Source organism: Oryza sativa, chromosome 12 (genome assembly GCF_034140825.1).
Source record: "Oryza sativa Japonica Group chromosome 12, ASM3414082v1".
In the NCBI taxonomy this organism is placed as follows: Eukaryota; Viridiplantae; Streptophyta; class Magnoliopsida; order Poales; family Poaceae; genus Oryza; species Oryza sativa.
In genome coordinates, this window is record NC_089046.1 from 18,591,002 (window position 1) to 18,607,375 (window position 16,374).

Consider the following 16,374-nt stretch of genomic DNA (forward strand, 5'->3'; position numbering starts at 1 on the left):
AGAAACTTGGAAAGCGTGCAAACAAAAATCCAACTATGTAATCTAGAAAAAAAGAGGGTCTTAAACTCCCTTATAACACCCTTGTTTTTGTAAGAGTTCTCTTGATATTCGTTAATATAGTGCTCAGATTTATAATATAATGATTTCTTTCACCTATATGAATAAATAGTACAAAATCCAAATACGACATAACACGATACATTATAATTATTCTGTAATCAACTCTCGATTTCAGCTTAAACAGAGCTAAATGTTAGAAAAAACACAACCCACAGTGTTTAATTCTTCTCTCGCTACATCATACCTTTAATTTTCTTTCCATGTTATTAACAAAATTAATCATCTCCATATATGATTTGATATGTGGCATAGCGGTAGTGCTGCGGCAGTCGTGATCACCTTAGATGCCTCAGACACGACGCTTTACACACGTGCAAAAGGCAAAGGTGCAGACGTGCATTGTGCAGCGGGCCAAAAAGATGATTTCGGATACTTTATTTATTAGCAAATAATATATCAAATGATTTAAATAATGGGTCTAGTGGTTCTAGTGTAAGTGCATATTAGTGAGTATAGATTTTAAATTGTTAATTTAATGGGTACACAGTATATAGTATATAATGTTGTAGACTTTATTTTGAAAGAATGCATTATTTGAGAATAATAGTCCAATGTAATAAAAATAGTTTCAATGATTTATATAGTGGGTCCATCAGTTTAAGTGTACGTATAAATCAGTTAATATAGATCTTAAATTGTTTATTTGATAGGTACGCAATATAGATGTGTAAACTTTATTTTAAAATAGTGCATTATTTGAAAATAATAGTATAAAATAATGAGTACATATGTTTAAGTGGAAATTATATTACATTATTAATTTAATGGTAACATATAATGGTGTAAATTTTATTTCAAAAATTGTAGAGCTAATTTAGTTACATGTGAGTTGTATGATGGTAAATTTGTTTGTTTGTAAAATTATGGTGATTTAAAAAATATCCATTATATAAATGGGAAAAAGAAGAAAAAAAGGAAAAAAAAAGAGGAAGGGAAGGAAGCGTACGTACATGTTACGTACGTATACCCACACATGCGCGGTAGGAGGAGGAGAGGTGGGACCCCACACTATTTGGTTTGTTTTATGATCAATTTCATCTAATGGTGTATAATATTGGACCCACCAATTTAAGTGAAAATCAAGGGGTGGATGTTTTGCTTTTTTTTCTTATAATTTCTAGGATTTTCTTTAATTTATTAGAGCGCCACGTGGCGGCTTGAGAGCGTTTGTAGGAAGTTTAATGGACTTTTAGTATATAAATAGCCCGCGCATATGCGTAGACACTTATTTAATGTTGCTTAACTTTTTTTATTATAAATGTTTACATTTAGATTATATTTTCAAAATAGATCTTCACTCTATTTTAAACATGTTTTAGTTAATATCTGGTTATGACATATTACATGAAACCATACAACCCTAAATTTATGACAATGACATGACTTTATGAGAACAACATGTGTCACGATAATAAAACAATAATGGAATAATGGAGTTTTTTTATTTCTATTTGTACTATATGTGATTTTCTTACCTGAATAAAGTGTTTTTTAAAATACTACCACGATAAAATCTCCAAAGGACCATATTGTTGGTTATATTTTGACAAATATATATAATTTTGCATATCTTATTTTTCAACGCCTTTCATAATCACATAAGATACCTTTACTAATTAATTTAGAGAATGAATCTATTTTCCCAAACTTATTTATAATAACTAATTGATTGAAGTATAATTCATAGTCACATCAATAGAGTGCATGACATACATTCATCAAATTATGTCTGATAAGTTGGAATTCCTCAACTATAAAAAAAAATATCATGAGTAGTTTATTGCGCATGTTAATTGATTGTTCATTTGTTATCAAAACTATTTGACAAAGAGAAAAACATACATATATGACCATAAATCCTATGATGGACTAAATGGTTATATTATAGCAAGATCACTGGCTTGAAATATTTTTCATAATTATTTTTTACATTTATGTAACATTTATGTTGCCCACTTATCATATACTATTGAAATAGTTCTAAAAATTAAAAAAAAGATGAGAATCTTAATCTCAGACATATTAAAACTAAATCATATCTGCTTAAAAATACACAACTAAATTGTGTTGTTTTCAATTATTTTACATATAGAGCTTTAAGTTAGCATTATATAGTCATCAAGTGTTATTTGACACCTAGAATATGATGTAAAATTATTTGAAATAGGAAAAGTACAAGTTACCCCCTAACTATTACGGTCGACCGAATTACCCCATAAACCCGAAACCAGACATCTTTCACCCTCAATTATTAATAAAAGATGAATTACCCCCCCCAAAAAAAAAAACTCAACCTGGAGTAGTTTTAGTCCTACATGGTAGTCCAGTCTGCATTTAAAAAAAATAAAATAGGTGGGGCCATATGTGACACTCTGTACCCTCTCTACCCCTCTCCTCTCTCACCTCTCTCTCTCTGCTTCTCTTCCTGAATCCCATTCCCCAGCCTCTCTCTTCTCCCTCCCATTGCTACTGGACCGGCCGGGTAGGCACACTGTCACCCCGCCGCTCTTCTCCTCCTCCTTCGTCTATTCCCCTACGCTTGCTTGCTTGATTGATCCGCCTCGTTGTCTCATCGGGAGAGAGGCATTGGTGATGGGGATCGATTAAAAACCGTGGTGGGACGACATGCTATGGTAGACATAGCTGCGGCCATATTTGTTGGCCAAGTTCTAGATGGCAGGGGTGTAGCAGAACCTGGCCATTGAGGACCAGCGCAGGTTCTCGCCTCCGGTACCTGCAACTCTCATCATGCGACAACGATATGCAACGGAAATGATGGAGACGACGGCCTCGATTGGAATGCGCATGTGGCTGCCGAGTCAGCTGAGGAGGAGCGGCCTCCGCCGCTTGCCGCCCCTAGCCTTGCCGATTGATATGTGGAGGGAGAAGAAAGAGAGAGATGATGAAGGGGTTAGGAAGAGATATGATATATGGGTCCTACCATTTTTTAAGAAAATGCTAACTAAATTGACACGTAGGACGAAAAACCACTCCGCATTGGGGGGGGACGTAATTCATCCGGTATTAATAGTTGAGGGTGAAAGATGTCCGGTTTTCGGGTTTATAGGGGTAATTCGGTCGACCGTAATAGTTTAAGAGGTAATTCATTATTTTTCTGATTATTATTATAACATTATTTATTATATGTTGACCTCATATATAATGATGTATTTATGAACATAGACATCAATATTTTATTTAATTAGAGGATCCGACTGGATCACAAATTAGATATATGATTTTAAAATAATTTATAGATAGGATGTTTAAAGAGTATTCATAGGATATTTTATTTTTATATTGTAAACGATCTAGTTTAGCTATGTATATTTGCATAACTTTATAGAGTAATATATTTTATTTTAAAATAGTGTAATATCATATTTTATGGAGCATCGAGTTTTTCAGTGGCACTACGTACCTGCTTTACGTATGTTTTTTTTACTTATTAATCGCTTTTATCGTAAGTCGGTACATGTTTTCTTTTCTTCCATTGAAGAGGAGATAAGATTCATTGTTTCTTCTCCGTATGTACGTACGTACGTACAAAGATAACTTACGTTTTGTTTCTTTGTCCGGCCCACAGTATAGATGCGAAAGTATTCTTTTTTTTTAAAAAAAAATAACACATCTAATCTAATAGTCTAAAGTATTGGGTCCACCAATTTAAATGAAAATCGACGGTGAGATTTAACAGTGCCATGTGGCGGTCTAGGAGTATTTATAGGAACGTCACGTGGCGGTTTGAGAGCGTTTCTAGGAAGTTTAATGGACTTTTAGTATATAATATAATATAATATAATATAATATAATAGATAGATAGAAGATAGATAGATAGATGATATATGATGTATGCGGTGCATCGTTGAATGGATAGATAGGTTCAGATATAATCTGTTGTAACAGAATAGATATTATCTATCCAACAACCTGCACTATCTTGTAAACCACAGTGATGGTTATTATCACCAATATATGAACAAAGGTGCGGCCCAAGAGGGTTCAACACTTCTGCACCTCTGGTGCTTCATATGGTATCAGAGCCCCACTAAAATCGCATCTGCTCGAACTCATGGGGAGTTCATCCAAGGCGACGGCCAGCAATCCGCTCGGTGGAAGCACGATCTTGGAGAAACTCTCCAAGACCAATCACGCGGTAAGGAAAGCGTAGATTCTGGGATTGGTGCGAGGAGCCCATCTTGAAGGGCACCTCACCGGCACGACGGCAGCTCCGACTGCTATAATCACGAAGCAAGGTGACAACGAGCTAATTAAGGACAGAGGTCCGGGGACCCAAATCCAGTCTATGAAGAATGGGTGGCAACTGGTAAGCAAATCCTGGCACAGGTAGCCACATGCAGCACCTCTGCAGAGCAAGGTTCACTTTCTCGGTTTGGGACTTTTGATAGGGGGTCACCGAAATCCCGAAATTTCGGAAATTTTGGTCCCAAATTTTGAGCAAAATTTAGTTGAATTTGAACAAATATTATCCAAATTCATGAAAAAATTGAAAAATTGAAAAATTTCGGACGAACTAATATCGTATTGGAGTGGACTGAAATGATCGAAATTTCGGAAATTTTGGTCCGAAATTTCCAACCCTGCTGCAGAGGCGTGCAGGATGCTTGAGGAGATGTACTCCTCGGTGATAATAGCGTGCTTCATCAACACTAGAATCGCTCTCTTCAACACCAAGAAGGGCGATCTAGATCTATCCGTCGCTGACTATCGCAAAGATGAGGGTGCTTAGTGATGAGATGACCGCCGCTGTCAAGAAGGTTGTCGACGATGAAGATCTCATCTCCTATTTCATTGCTAGCTCGACGACAACTTTGAGCCGGTCATCTCATCCATTGTCAGTAAAACCGAACCGATGATTAATTTCTGGGAGAGGCATACTCCTAGTGGCTTGGCTTTGAGCAGTGCCTGGCCCGTCGACAAACCACCGAAGCGACAGTCAATATGGCCAATCGAGGACGTGGCGGCTAACAGAGCAGGCACAATGGCAACCATGACCACGGGAACAATGGAGGCTACAACGGTGCAAACCGCGACCGAGATCATGGAAACGGTGCCACCGGCGGGTGCCAAGGAGGAGTTGATACTAGACGCAAGTGCTAACTCTGCTATAAAAGAGGACATATATACCAATCTTGGAATTTACTTTTCACTAATACAGATATGTGGAACTAGTACTTGAAGTATATATCTACCTATTTTTGTAATTGCCATGTTGGCTGTCTTTGTTGTTTCATTGGGTTGGATTGAGATGTTGTTAGTTGACTCTTTTTGTCTTCGCCATGGCTATGATTTTTTTCTGGGTCCGCCAGTGCTACAGGAGGTGATGTGTCGATTGTGTAAGGTGAAAGAGCCACAAAATTTTATTTGGTCATTTCAGATTTGCTAAAGTTCTACTAGTAGTTATTTCTTTCCGTTTGTTTTAAACTCCAACTTTAAACTTCAACTTTCTCTTTTTCCATTAGCACACTTTCCAAACTTCTAGATATTGTATTTTTGATAAAAAGAATATATAAAAGTTTCTTTAAAAATCAAATGAACCTATTTTTCAAATTTATAATAATTAATTATTAATTAATCATGTGTTAATTGCTTGCTCTGGTTTCTGTGCCAATTAAAATCTCAGTTCACGAACGAAGCCGCTAGCAGGAATCGATATTGTGACTCTTAACAACCTCAAAAGACATCCCTTTCAAATATACTTTCTCCATCTAAAAAACTTAATCTACAAGGGTTAACCCTCTCTTAATACAACGAATTTAGATAAATGGTTATCTAGATTTGTTATGTTAGGAGGGATCACATCCTCGTCTAAGTTGAGTTTTTTTATTTGACGAAAGGAGTATTTTGTTTAATCTTCAGCAAGTCAGTCCACACACGCAAGATTAAATTTTCAATAGTACACAACCTCACTCCTCTCCCTTTCCGGGTGGGGATGGATGATTCTTTAGTTTCCTAGTTGTCATTTTCATAACTACAAATCGCTGCAATCCACGAGCTTAACTTTTGGTCTCATGCATGCATGTGTGGTAGGCCAAGAGGCGACCTATGTCGCCAAGTTTGACTCCGTATATCTGACAATGTTTGTCTGATACCACATGGGTGATGGGTGTGCATTGGTACAATGGACACGCAAATCTAAAGTCATGTCATTTTAGTCATATGAATCAATTAGAAAAAAAAGAATCAATTGAAAAGACGACTGATTTCGCGCCTTATAATTGTTCATGGTATAGCTGGACATGACCCGGTCGTAGACTCGGTAGTACTCCCCAAGTGATATTAATTTATATGGCTCTCCCATGCTTGATCCCAGCATAAATTGCGCCCAAAAATCCAAGATCGCCACTTCCTTTCTACACTTGCTTCACCATAGAAGGTTAGTTGATCCTAGTTCAGCTCCTGCTTACCTTTTCTCTCTCTCTCTCTCTCTCTCGCTAGTGACGCTTACTAATTTTATGCGGCAAACATTCCCTACATCTGAGAAAGCTTTTCTCAGATTTTATACGACACACAACTTCTCTTCTGCAAATTAGAAAATGCCAAGCAATATTTAATATTTTCTTTAATTTTCTTCACTTTGTGAATGCCACCTATTTTTGTTTTGTATTCATCTCGGCTGTTATACCATGTGATAATTTGGCTCCCATGTCGTCTATCATTAATTTGAGTTTTTCTGCGTTTGTTCGTGTGTTCTTGCATGTCGTTCAGTTAATGATCGAGCAACCCTCTAGCCTCCAGGCTTGTTCCTTTTGTAATGAACATAGGCTGTGTTTAATTCGTGTGCCAAATTTTTTTTAAGTATACGGACACATATTTGAAGTATTAAACGTACATTAATAACAAAATAAATTACAGATTCCGCCCATAAACTGCGAGATAAATTTTTTAAGCCTAATTAATCCGTTATTAGCAAATGTTTACTGTTGCATCATATTGTCAAATCATGGCGTAATTAGGCTCAAAAGATTCATCTCGCGATTTACATGCAAACTGTGCAATTGGTTTTTTTCGTCCACATTTAGTGCTCCATATATATGTCCAAACATTTGATATGACGGAAATGTTGAAAGTTTAAAGAAAAAATTTTGAATCTAAACACAGCCATAAACACAGCCATAGAAGTGTTCCTGATTTGTTATTGTACGTGATCCAAGAAGGGGAACTTATATATTCACATGTTTCTCAGTCAAAGTAGTTGGGTTAGGTATCAGGAAAGTGTGGTTGTCTAATCTGATGAAGTTATTGAATCAGCTCATAGCTTTACTGCTAAGATGTGTGTGTTATGCAGTATTACATGTACCATCCTTTTGAATCATATTAGAGAACTTCCATATTTCCATAAGATGAATATGCAGTGGGTTTCGCGATATACTTAAAGATGGCAGAATTGGATTCTTTATTTTTATGAAAGAGTAAAATACACGGCCGGTCCTTAAAGTTGAGCGCGGGTGTCACTTAGGTCCACAATCTTGTAAATTGCACATCTAGATCAACCATCTTGTTTAAGTGACTCATTGAAGTCCAAAGGACCTTTGACCGGGTTGACTGGCTTACGTGGCGATCCAGCGTGACAACATATTTGCATTTTGCCCCCCATTTTGCTTCCCCTCTTCCTAAATCTCTCTCTCACGCGTCGGTGGCGAGCGGCGAACGGCGACGTGGAGGGGCGGGCATCGGACGGCGGCGCACGGGGACGGCCCCGCTGCCCTCCCACGTGGCGTCGCTGACTCTGCCCTTCCGCTCCGAGGCTACGAGACTCCATCGCTGCCACCGCGCCTAGCTCGTCGCTGTCGTCTTCAACCTGGGGGTGCGGAGGATGGCGTTGATGGCGGGCGGCAAGAGAGGAGGCGTCGGTGTCGGGTGGGAGAGGAGGCGTCGGTGGCGAGCGGCGAGAGAGGAGGCGTCGGTGGGGGCGGGAGAGGAGGCGTCGGTGGTGAGCAGTGAGAGAGGAGGCGTCGGTGGCAGGGAGATCCGGTGGCCGACGTCGGCCCCAGTGACGTGCGCTGGGTGCTGCGCCTCTCCGCCACGCCCGCCTCGCCGATGCTTCCGCTTCTCCGCCATTGCCGCACCGTGTGGGCCGACTGCTGGCCCGCCCCCGCGCGCGGCTACATGCCTTTGCCTCCGCCTCCGCTGCCGACTACACAAGCGCGCCACCGGCGCCCGAGCGAGCCCCGCCTCTCCCACTGGCCGCTCGCGCTACCTCCTTCTCTGCTCCGCCGACGGCCGCCCGAGCAACCTCCGCCTCCGCTGCCGCTACTAGCGCCCGAGCGTCGTCCTCGTCGTCGTCCTCCACTCCTCCGTCGCCATTCTCAATGCCGTCGTGCTGGTGAGCTAGTGAGGGGCGGCGTGGCAGCAGGATCCCGACGCTGCCGCGATGTTATGGATCCCGGCGTTGCCGTGATGCCTGCCCCCGTGCTCTCGCCCACCGCTGCTCTACCAGCCGCAGCCACTCGCGCGTGTGTGTCGTGCTAGTGTGTTGCTTGCTACTGGCGCTCGCGGCACCGTCGGTAGCGGCGGTGGCGCGGCATGACTACAACGAAGGATTTGGGGATTTTTGTGCTGTCCATGGCACTACTGTTGCGGAGGGGCTTGTTTGTAAAATTGGTGCTTGTGTGGCGTGCCACGTCGGCAGTCAGAGCCGGTAAAGTGGGGTTTGGACCTCAATAAGTCACTTAAACAAGATGGTGGACATATATGTGCAATTTACAATATTATAAACCTAAGTGACACCCGCGCTCAACTTTAAGTATCGGCTATGTATTTTACTCTTTATGAAACAATAGATCAATTCCTACTGAGTATATATTAATACGTTTAAACAAATAAGAACAGAGTTCAGTGAAATCCTACTAGTTTTATATTATTAATAAGTTGAAATAAAAACAGAGTTCGGAGGAGTCAAGGAACTGAAAAGCAGAAAAGAAAAAAAAAACAAAAATTGATGCTACAAGGATTCTAGCTGTTCTATAATCCAAGATGAATGTCCCACCATGGATAACCATGGCGAATTCATTCTTGCACTGATTTCTGCATTATGCTCCATGAATAGTATAATTATCTCCATACAGAATTGGACAGGAAGGGAGTAGTATTTTACTATTTCTAAATGATGCAATGACAAATATTTCCAGGTTGTTCAAATATTTTTGTTGCATCAGTAATACTTATGTAACATCATAAATTTAAAAATTGTTAACAGAGCTGTTCGGAAATAAGTGCTCAAGGCAGTGATCTTTTTGTCATTTGTGACCTTAGAGATTGGGTTGATTTTGATACATCTTCCTGGTAGGCCACAATTTTGTCACTACAAATTATAATCATTTTTTATATTTATAGTCTTATAAAAGAAGCATTTTGATTTTGCTCTCAAATGGTAGAGGCAGGTAATAAATGGCAACGCAAGGTAAACAGTGCAACACTCTAGAAGATTTGCTATTCGATGACATAGGAGACCCATTGCCTATTAAGCTATCAGTACTGCAAAGCATCACAAATGACTTCTCGGAAGAGCAGATTATTGGAAGTGGTGGCTTCGGAATAGTTTATAAGGTATGTCTGACTAATTCTTGATTTTATCAGTTATAGGAGCATTTCAAAACCTACCATCTTGCTAATTTCGAACAGGAAGTCCATGTTACCTTACCAACTGAATATATAAATGTCCAACTGGAACCGTACAACTGAACCAGTATACCATATTTTTATACTGATTGGAGGGTCCTCCAAAGTCACATGATAATTCATGAGAACACGGGCTGAAAAATTTCAGGAAAAACAGAAATTGACTTAGAAATTATTACGATTGTCTATGATGGATTAACATGGCTCGTCATAGATGAGTCATCTTTGGTGGGCCAAAAAGTATCTCGTTTAAGATATGGCTACCGGGGAGGACCCGTCACACATGTCAGGTCATCTGTGACGGGCCATAATTGTAACCCGTCACAAAATGATCTATGTCATCTATGACATCATAGATAATGTTATGAACCATCATAGATGAGATCACTCATTTTTTAAAAAATTCACGGATAAAAAATTCACTAATGAGTAAAAGTTCCAAATTTCGAATTTTCTAAAAAACCTCGGTTGGAGAAATGCCCTATATAAAAGTTGTAGATCTCAATATAACTTTATAACTGACAATATTTTCATTAGAGATCGTATACATCCCCAAATATGCATTAAAGTGATGAGATCTATTTTTAAAAATGAAAAATTGACTTTTTCAAATGACCTCGGATGAAAACATGGTATGGATCAAAGTCGTCGTAGAGCTCAACCAGATCTACAACATTATAATTGACAATAGTTTTATTTGGGATAGTTTACATGCCCTAAGGTGAGATCTATTTTGAAAAACAAAATTTTAAATTCTTCAAATGATCTCAGACGAAGATATTCCATATATAATATTAAACACGATGAGATCTAAAACATTTTAGTTGATGATGTTTTCATTTGAAATCATTTAGAGTGTTAAATATATGTTACATGCTTTGGAGAGGAATAACTAAAACAATAATATTGAAAGAGAAATCAAATCAACATGTGCTCTATAGTTGATGAGTTTGTAAGGGTGCTCTTTTTAGAGAGGGAGGTCTTGAGTACTAAACACAACAAATGCAAGCATATCTACGTTTCTAAAAAAATGTGGAATTGTGGGTAGTGACATGTCATCATGTATAGAATGGATAGCTAGTGAAATTCAAATTTTTTTAATTTTTTTTGAATGCGCATTTAAAGTTCAAAATCATGACTCGTGATTTAACATCAATGATGGTTCGTAAGTTACTACCCATCAGAGATGAGTCATCAGTGACGGGTGAGAAGTTGTGACACGTCAGAGATGACTCAACACTGATGGGTTGAAAGTTACTACTCGTCAGAGATGACTCACCTGTGATGGGTGTTCACCCATCAAAGATGGTATTTTGTCATCACTGGTCACTTTAACTCTGACGAACACCGAACCCGTTAGAGATGACGAGTTGATGAGACCGTCATGTTTGACCTGGTATGGTGTAGCAATTAACATATAGAGTTGAAAATTCACAGGGAGTGCTTGGAGATGAGCTTGTTGCGGTGAAGAAGCTTTACTCATTTCATGCAATTAAAGACGAACCATTTCAACGCGAGGTTGATTGTCTCATGAGGATTAGGCACTGCAATATAGTATGGTTTGTTGGGTACTGTGCTGAAACATCTACAAATGTGGTACGAAAAGGAAGGGAAAATATGTTTGTGGATTCGAAAGAAAAGTTGCTTTGCTTCGAGTATCTACGTAATGGAAGCCTTCGCAGTCATCTTGATACTGGTATAACTATATGTGATCCATTTGCTCCATTTATGATGTTCATTCTGAGTAAAAATATTTACATTGTGGAAAAAGTAATAGAAAACCACTAGTGTATCGGTAAATACAACATAGTAATAAGAGGTTTGTTGACCTAAAATTGTGCAAATATAATTAACTCCAAATTTGAGTTGCGGGCAAAATTATGGTATCTACATGGCCAGCCACCACTATATATTGTAATGGTCATATATTCGAAGTGCATGGCAATGGTGTGCCAAAATAAAAGGCATTATGAATAATTTTGCAATTTATACTACAAGGCTATGATGTACTATTTATTTGTCGTACAGCCGGATCTTGTGTGCTTCAATGGCAGATTTGTTACCAAATAATCAAAGGTATTTGCCTGGGTTTGCACTATCTGCATGAGAGGAAGATAATTCATCTAGATCTCAAACCAGATAACGTACTGCTCGATGACAGTATGGTGCCTAAAATTGCGGATTTTGGTTTGTCAAGGCTCTTGAGTGAAGAAAAAAGCCGCATGGTCACTGAGAGAATTTTTGGAACAAGGTTAGTCAAGTATGTGTGTGTGTATATATATATATGTGTGTTTATATACATATGTATACATGTATATGTATACACGTATATATATACATACGTATATACGTATACATGTATACATATGTATATATATACACATATATATATAGAGAGAGTAAAATTAACTCAGGCTCCATGGTGCACGGTGCACGGGCTCTAAAATTCAAATTGAATATATACCTAATTTAAATGAGTTTGAATTTTTTTTATATGTTTAGGTATGAATATTAACTTCCTTACTAACAAGTTCAAACAAGTTTGAACTGAGTTTGAACAATTTTTGTTAGATTTTAGTTCTAGGTATATAACATCCAAACATATTATTAGTTAGGTATGTAATAATGAATTGTGAATATAAAGTTGAGTTTGAGTTGTTTTCGTTGATAGGTATAGGTATGAATCAAATTCTTATATCTAGGTATATACTCACAATTTGAAAATTTTAAAAAATTTAAGAGAATTTGTGTGTTTCATATACCTTGGAGTCCGGGCACTATGTAGTCCCATATATATATATATATATATATATATATATATATATATATATATAGAGAGAGAGAGAGAGAGAGAGAGAGAGAGAGAGAGTTTCATATATCTTTGCAAATGAGTTTTCCCGTGGATCCGCTTTCCTTGGACCTGAGATTACAGGTGTCCATTGATGCAGGAGATACATGGCACCCGAATACTTAGTTAATGGAGATATCACAGTCAAGTCAGATATATACAGCTTGGGTTTGATAATCAGAGAGATGGTGATGGGTCCTAATAATGAAGGAACAACGACAGAAAATGTATATTCAAGAAGAAATAATTAATAATCAGTACTACATTTTAGATTGTTTGAGTTAATACTACTACGTGTGTAACTTTTTGCTAATGAAATTGAATTGCTTGTCAGGTACTAGAAATCTGGAGGCATAGGTTGGAACAGGATTCATCAAAGATGAGGCAGACGCCAATCGAAATGCGTTACCGGCAAATAATAGAAGCGTGCATTGAGATATCAGAGACATGCATAGCGGGTAAACCAGATAAGAGGCCAACCACAGGGGATATCCTTCGTCGGCTTGAGAAAGAGGAAGCAGGGAATTGGTCTATCGTCCCAGTTACTCCAGTTGTAGATTGGGTATAAATAAATCATCTCTTACTATAAAATTATTTTATAGATCACTAATTCCTAAAATTTAACATGCAAACATATCATATCATCATCAACTAATAATTATAATAATTATAGTCGATATACCGAGTTTTCATTGCAAACCCCCAAGATATTATTACTACATACTAAGGATAACAACATTTAAACATCATGCAACATGCATGCTATATTATTATAATTTATTAATCTAATAGTTTTAGAGATTTAAAATGTAAACTTGTCAAATCATCTTACATAATTCGCATAATGTTTCAGTATTTCTCTCCATTATTTTTCTATAATATCCTATATACCTATATAGTTCATCCTTATTTAGTTTATGATATTTTTCTTTTCTCATTAAGTCATAGCACATCAATTATTTTTAGTCCTTAGATGATTAATTTATGGTTCAAATTATCTCTTTTCTTTTCTTCTCTCATTGAGTTATATTATCTCAATTTTTTTAGCACTTAGATGTATGGTCTAAATTATCTTCTTTTGTTTCCTCATAAAGTAACATCATCTTACTTTTATATTTGGATCATCATTCTATATACTATTTAAATTTAATTCACATTAACTTACGTAAACTTATGTTTATTTAAGATTATGTTGTTTAAACTATCTCACACTTTTTTTTTTACTCATTTTTATCATAGTAAATTTCGCAACAGCGTAAGGGATTTCATCTAGTATGCATATATACTATCATGTCGCTTGAACAGTACATCTTTCATTCAAAGATTCACCAAGTACATCCAAAAAGCTTTAGATGATGACGAGTATACTGAAAAGTAATTACCGTGAGCCCGAATGTTTGGCTGAATATAAGTACTCCCTCTGTACCAAAATAAACGTAACCATTAGTTTCCACATATAACTTTAATCGTTCGTCTTATTTATTTTTTTTAAAAAAATAAAAAGCATAAGTCAAGTATAAAATACTATTCATGTTTTATAATCTAATAACAATAAAAATACTAATCATAAATTTTTTTAAATAAGACGGATGATAAAAGTTGGACACGGAAACTCATGGCTACGCTTAGGGCTGTTTGGATGGGGGACTAATCTTTAGTACCTGTCACATCAGATGTTTGGACACTGATTAAACATAGACTAATGACAAAACTCATTTCATAACTCTGGAATAATTCGCGAGAGGAATTTGTTGAGTCTAATTAATGTAATTCACTGGGAGTACCAAGCATAGACACAGGCAAATAAGGGAAAGGGATGTCTTAACTGAAAACAGAGAAAGACAAAAAAACTAACAACAGGCTCTTTCATTGCCGATCATTTACTTCGAATGGTTCTGTGATTAGATTTTATTTTGCTTCCGTGGCAGATAAGCTCGCTATCCAGGTTGATGGAGAGCATAAAGCGAATGGCTGTAACTTCACCCGAACCGCGAACAATTCGAGGTGAGGAGTCCAAAGCGTTGCAATTGCAACCTGGGCCTTCTCAGCCAGGGGACAGGAGACCAGCTGATAAGGTAAATGAAGAAACAAAAGCCCAAATAAATATTAATAAATTGATTTATTAACATTTATATAAATATAGACAATACTAGAAATTATTATATTGTAAAACGGAGGGAGTAGTACTGACAGACATTTACAGAATCTACTGTGGATTATACTTGGTACCGAACAATCCAAATTTTTATATTGGTTGACGAACGCATGTAGAGTTTTTGGTTGGATGCTACAAGCAACGCCAAGTGCTACATGCTATCATCGAGATTATTAAAGGTTACATGGGGAGAAAGCCCCGAGCACTGGAAATGGATCACCCTCCCCGATTCTAGGTAAGGTTTCCATACTGAGCAAACTTTCAAATCTCTACATTTCATACTATAAGTCTTTGACTATTTTCTTACTGAAAGTACTTTAAATTTGCCCTATGTTTATAGTAAAATATAATAATACCTTTAATATAAAGCAAACATTGTATCAAAATATATTTGATGCTAAATTTAACGGAACTAATTTGGTATCATAAATGTTGCTAATTTTTTCTATAACTTTGGTCAAAATTAAAGAAACTTTGAGTTAAAAAAAGTTAAATGACTTACAATATGAATTGAAACGGAAGGTTTATTTTCTCCGTTGGAACAAAGGTCTATTTTCCAAATCCATGAAACAGGCACATGTATATTAATTTGTTTTGTTTTCTCTGCTGGTAAAATACAAAGGCTTGTTAATTTCCAAATCCTGAAAACATGCACATATTAATTTTTTGTGTTTTATTTTTCCTCTGTTGGTACAAAGGTTTGCCGAATGCGCGGAGCTCCTAAACGTGTACTGGCTGGCGGTGATTGGGGAGATCGCAACGGAGGACCTGACGCCGGGTACTCGCTACGCGGTGTACCTGGTGTACAAGCTGACGGGCACCTCCGTCGGCCTGAGAGGTGGCCAGACGCAGAGGTCATCGCTCAGGCTCTACGGCGAGATCACCGTCTCCACCGGCAAGGTCAGCGTCGACGTCGTCCCTGCAGCGGCGCGCGGAATGGCCGCCGGCGTGGCCTATCCTGTGGCCAGGGGAGACGGCTGGATGGAGCTCAAGCTGGCCGAGTTTGCTGCCGACGAGAAGCTGCTCGGTGAGAAGAAGGTGATAGTGGACTTCCGCGAGGAGAACGACCATGTCAAGAAGAGTGGTCTTGTTATAGAGGGCATGGAGTTCAGGCCCAACAAGTGAAGCTCGCAAAAGGCTCAACATTTTGTTCCACAAGAACAATTTCTAGTATCCTAACTATTCTCAGCACATAAAATGACAAGTTTTATCTCTTTAATATACTTTATCTATCTATCACTGTTAGTATTTTAATAATGATGAGATATTTTGATCATTTTTACTCTCTACTAATTTCACCGTGAGATACCACTACAACAAAACAACCCAATCAATGGAGACATCTTATTTGTAGGTTAGAGACGAAACGTCTCCCATAGATAACTGGGACGCTTTATAACAAAACAACCCAATAGAGACATCTTATTTGTAGGATAGAGACGTTTTATTTCGTCTCCCACAGATAACTGGGACGCTTTTATAAAGCGTCGTAGGGACGCTTTTATAAAGCGTCGTAGGAACGTCTCCGTTTGCACTGTCGCGTACCTATATTATTTAAGACGTTGCTAGAGATGTCGCGTACCTATATTATTTAAGACGTTGCTAGAGA

The 16,374-nt window shown here is 37.8% G+C and overlaps 1 protein-coding gene and 1 non-coding gene across 2 annotated transcripts; both read left to right on the forward strand.

Annotated features, from left to right (window-relative positions):
* The first annotated feature begins 4,898 nt into the window (after window positions 1-4,898).
* On the forward strand, window positions 4,899-5,041 carry LOC112937529 (small nucleolar RNA Z247). The gene has a single exon (XR_003240194.1). It is a non-coding gene; the product is annotated as a small nucleolar RNA Z247 (small nucleolar RNA).
* Window positions 5,042-6,387: 1,346 nt separating this feature from the next.
* On the forward strand, window positions 6,388-16,041 carry LOC4352236 (probable serine/threonine-protein kinase PBL19). The gene is made up of 9 exons (XM_015763546.3): window positions 6,388-6,517; window positions 9,519-9,690; window positions 11,200-11,458; window positions 11,791-12,013; window positions 12,711-12,837; window positions 12,945-13,172; window positions 14,539-14,685; window positions 14,882-15,000; window positions 15,464-16,041. Exons 2-9 carry the CDS (start codon window positions 9,532-9,534, stop codon window positions 15,888-15,890), a joined length of 1,689 nt encoding a protein of 562 aa, XP_015619032.1. The 5' UTR covers window positions 6,388-6,517; window positions 9,519-9,531; the 3' UTR covers window positions 15,891-16,041.
* The last annotated feature ends 333 nt before the right edge of the window (window positions 16,042-16,374 follow it).

What these genes read in the sequence shown, in the direction of transcription:
- LOC4352236 (XM_015763546.3), top strand. Translation starts at nt 9,532, where the DNA reads ATGGCAACGCAAGGTAAACAGTGCAACACTCTAGAAGATTTGCTATTC. An exon ending in TCGCAGTCATCTTGATACTG is followed by an intron (nt 11,459 to 11,790) that starts GTATAACTATAT and finishes TTTGTCGTACAG; the next exon opens with CCGGATCTTGTGTGCTTCAA. An exon ending in ATCACCCTCCCCGATTCTAG is followed by an intron (nt 15,001 to 15,463) that starts GTAAGGTTTCCA and finishes GTTGGTACAAAG; the next exon opens with GTTTGCCGAATGCGCGGAGC.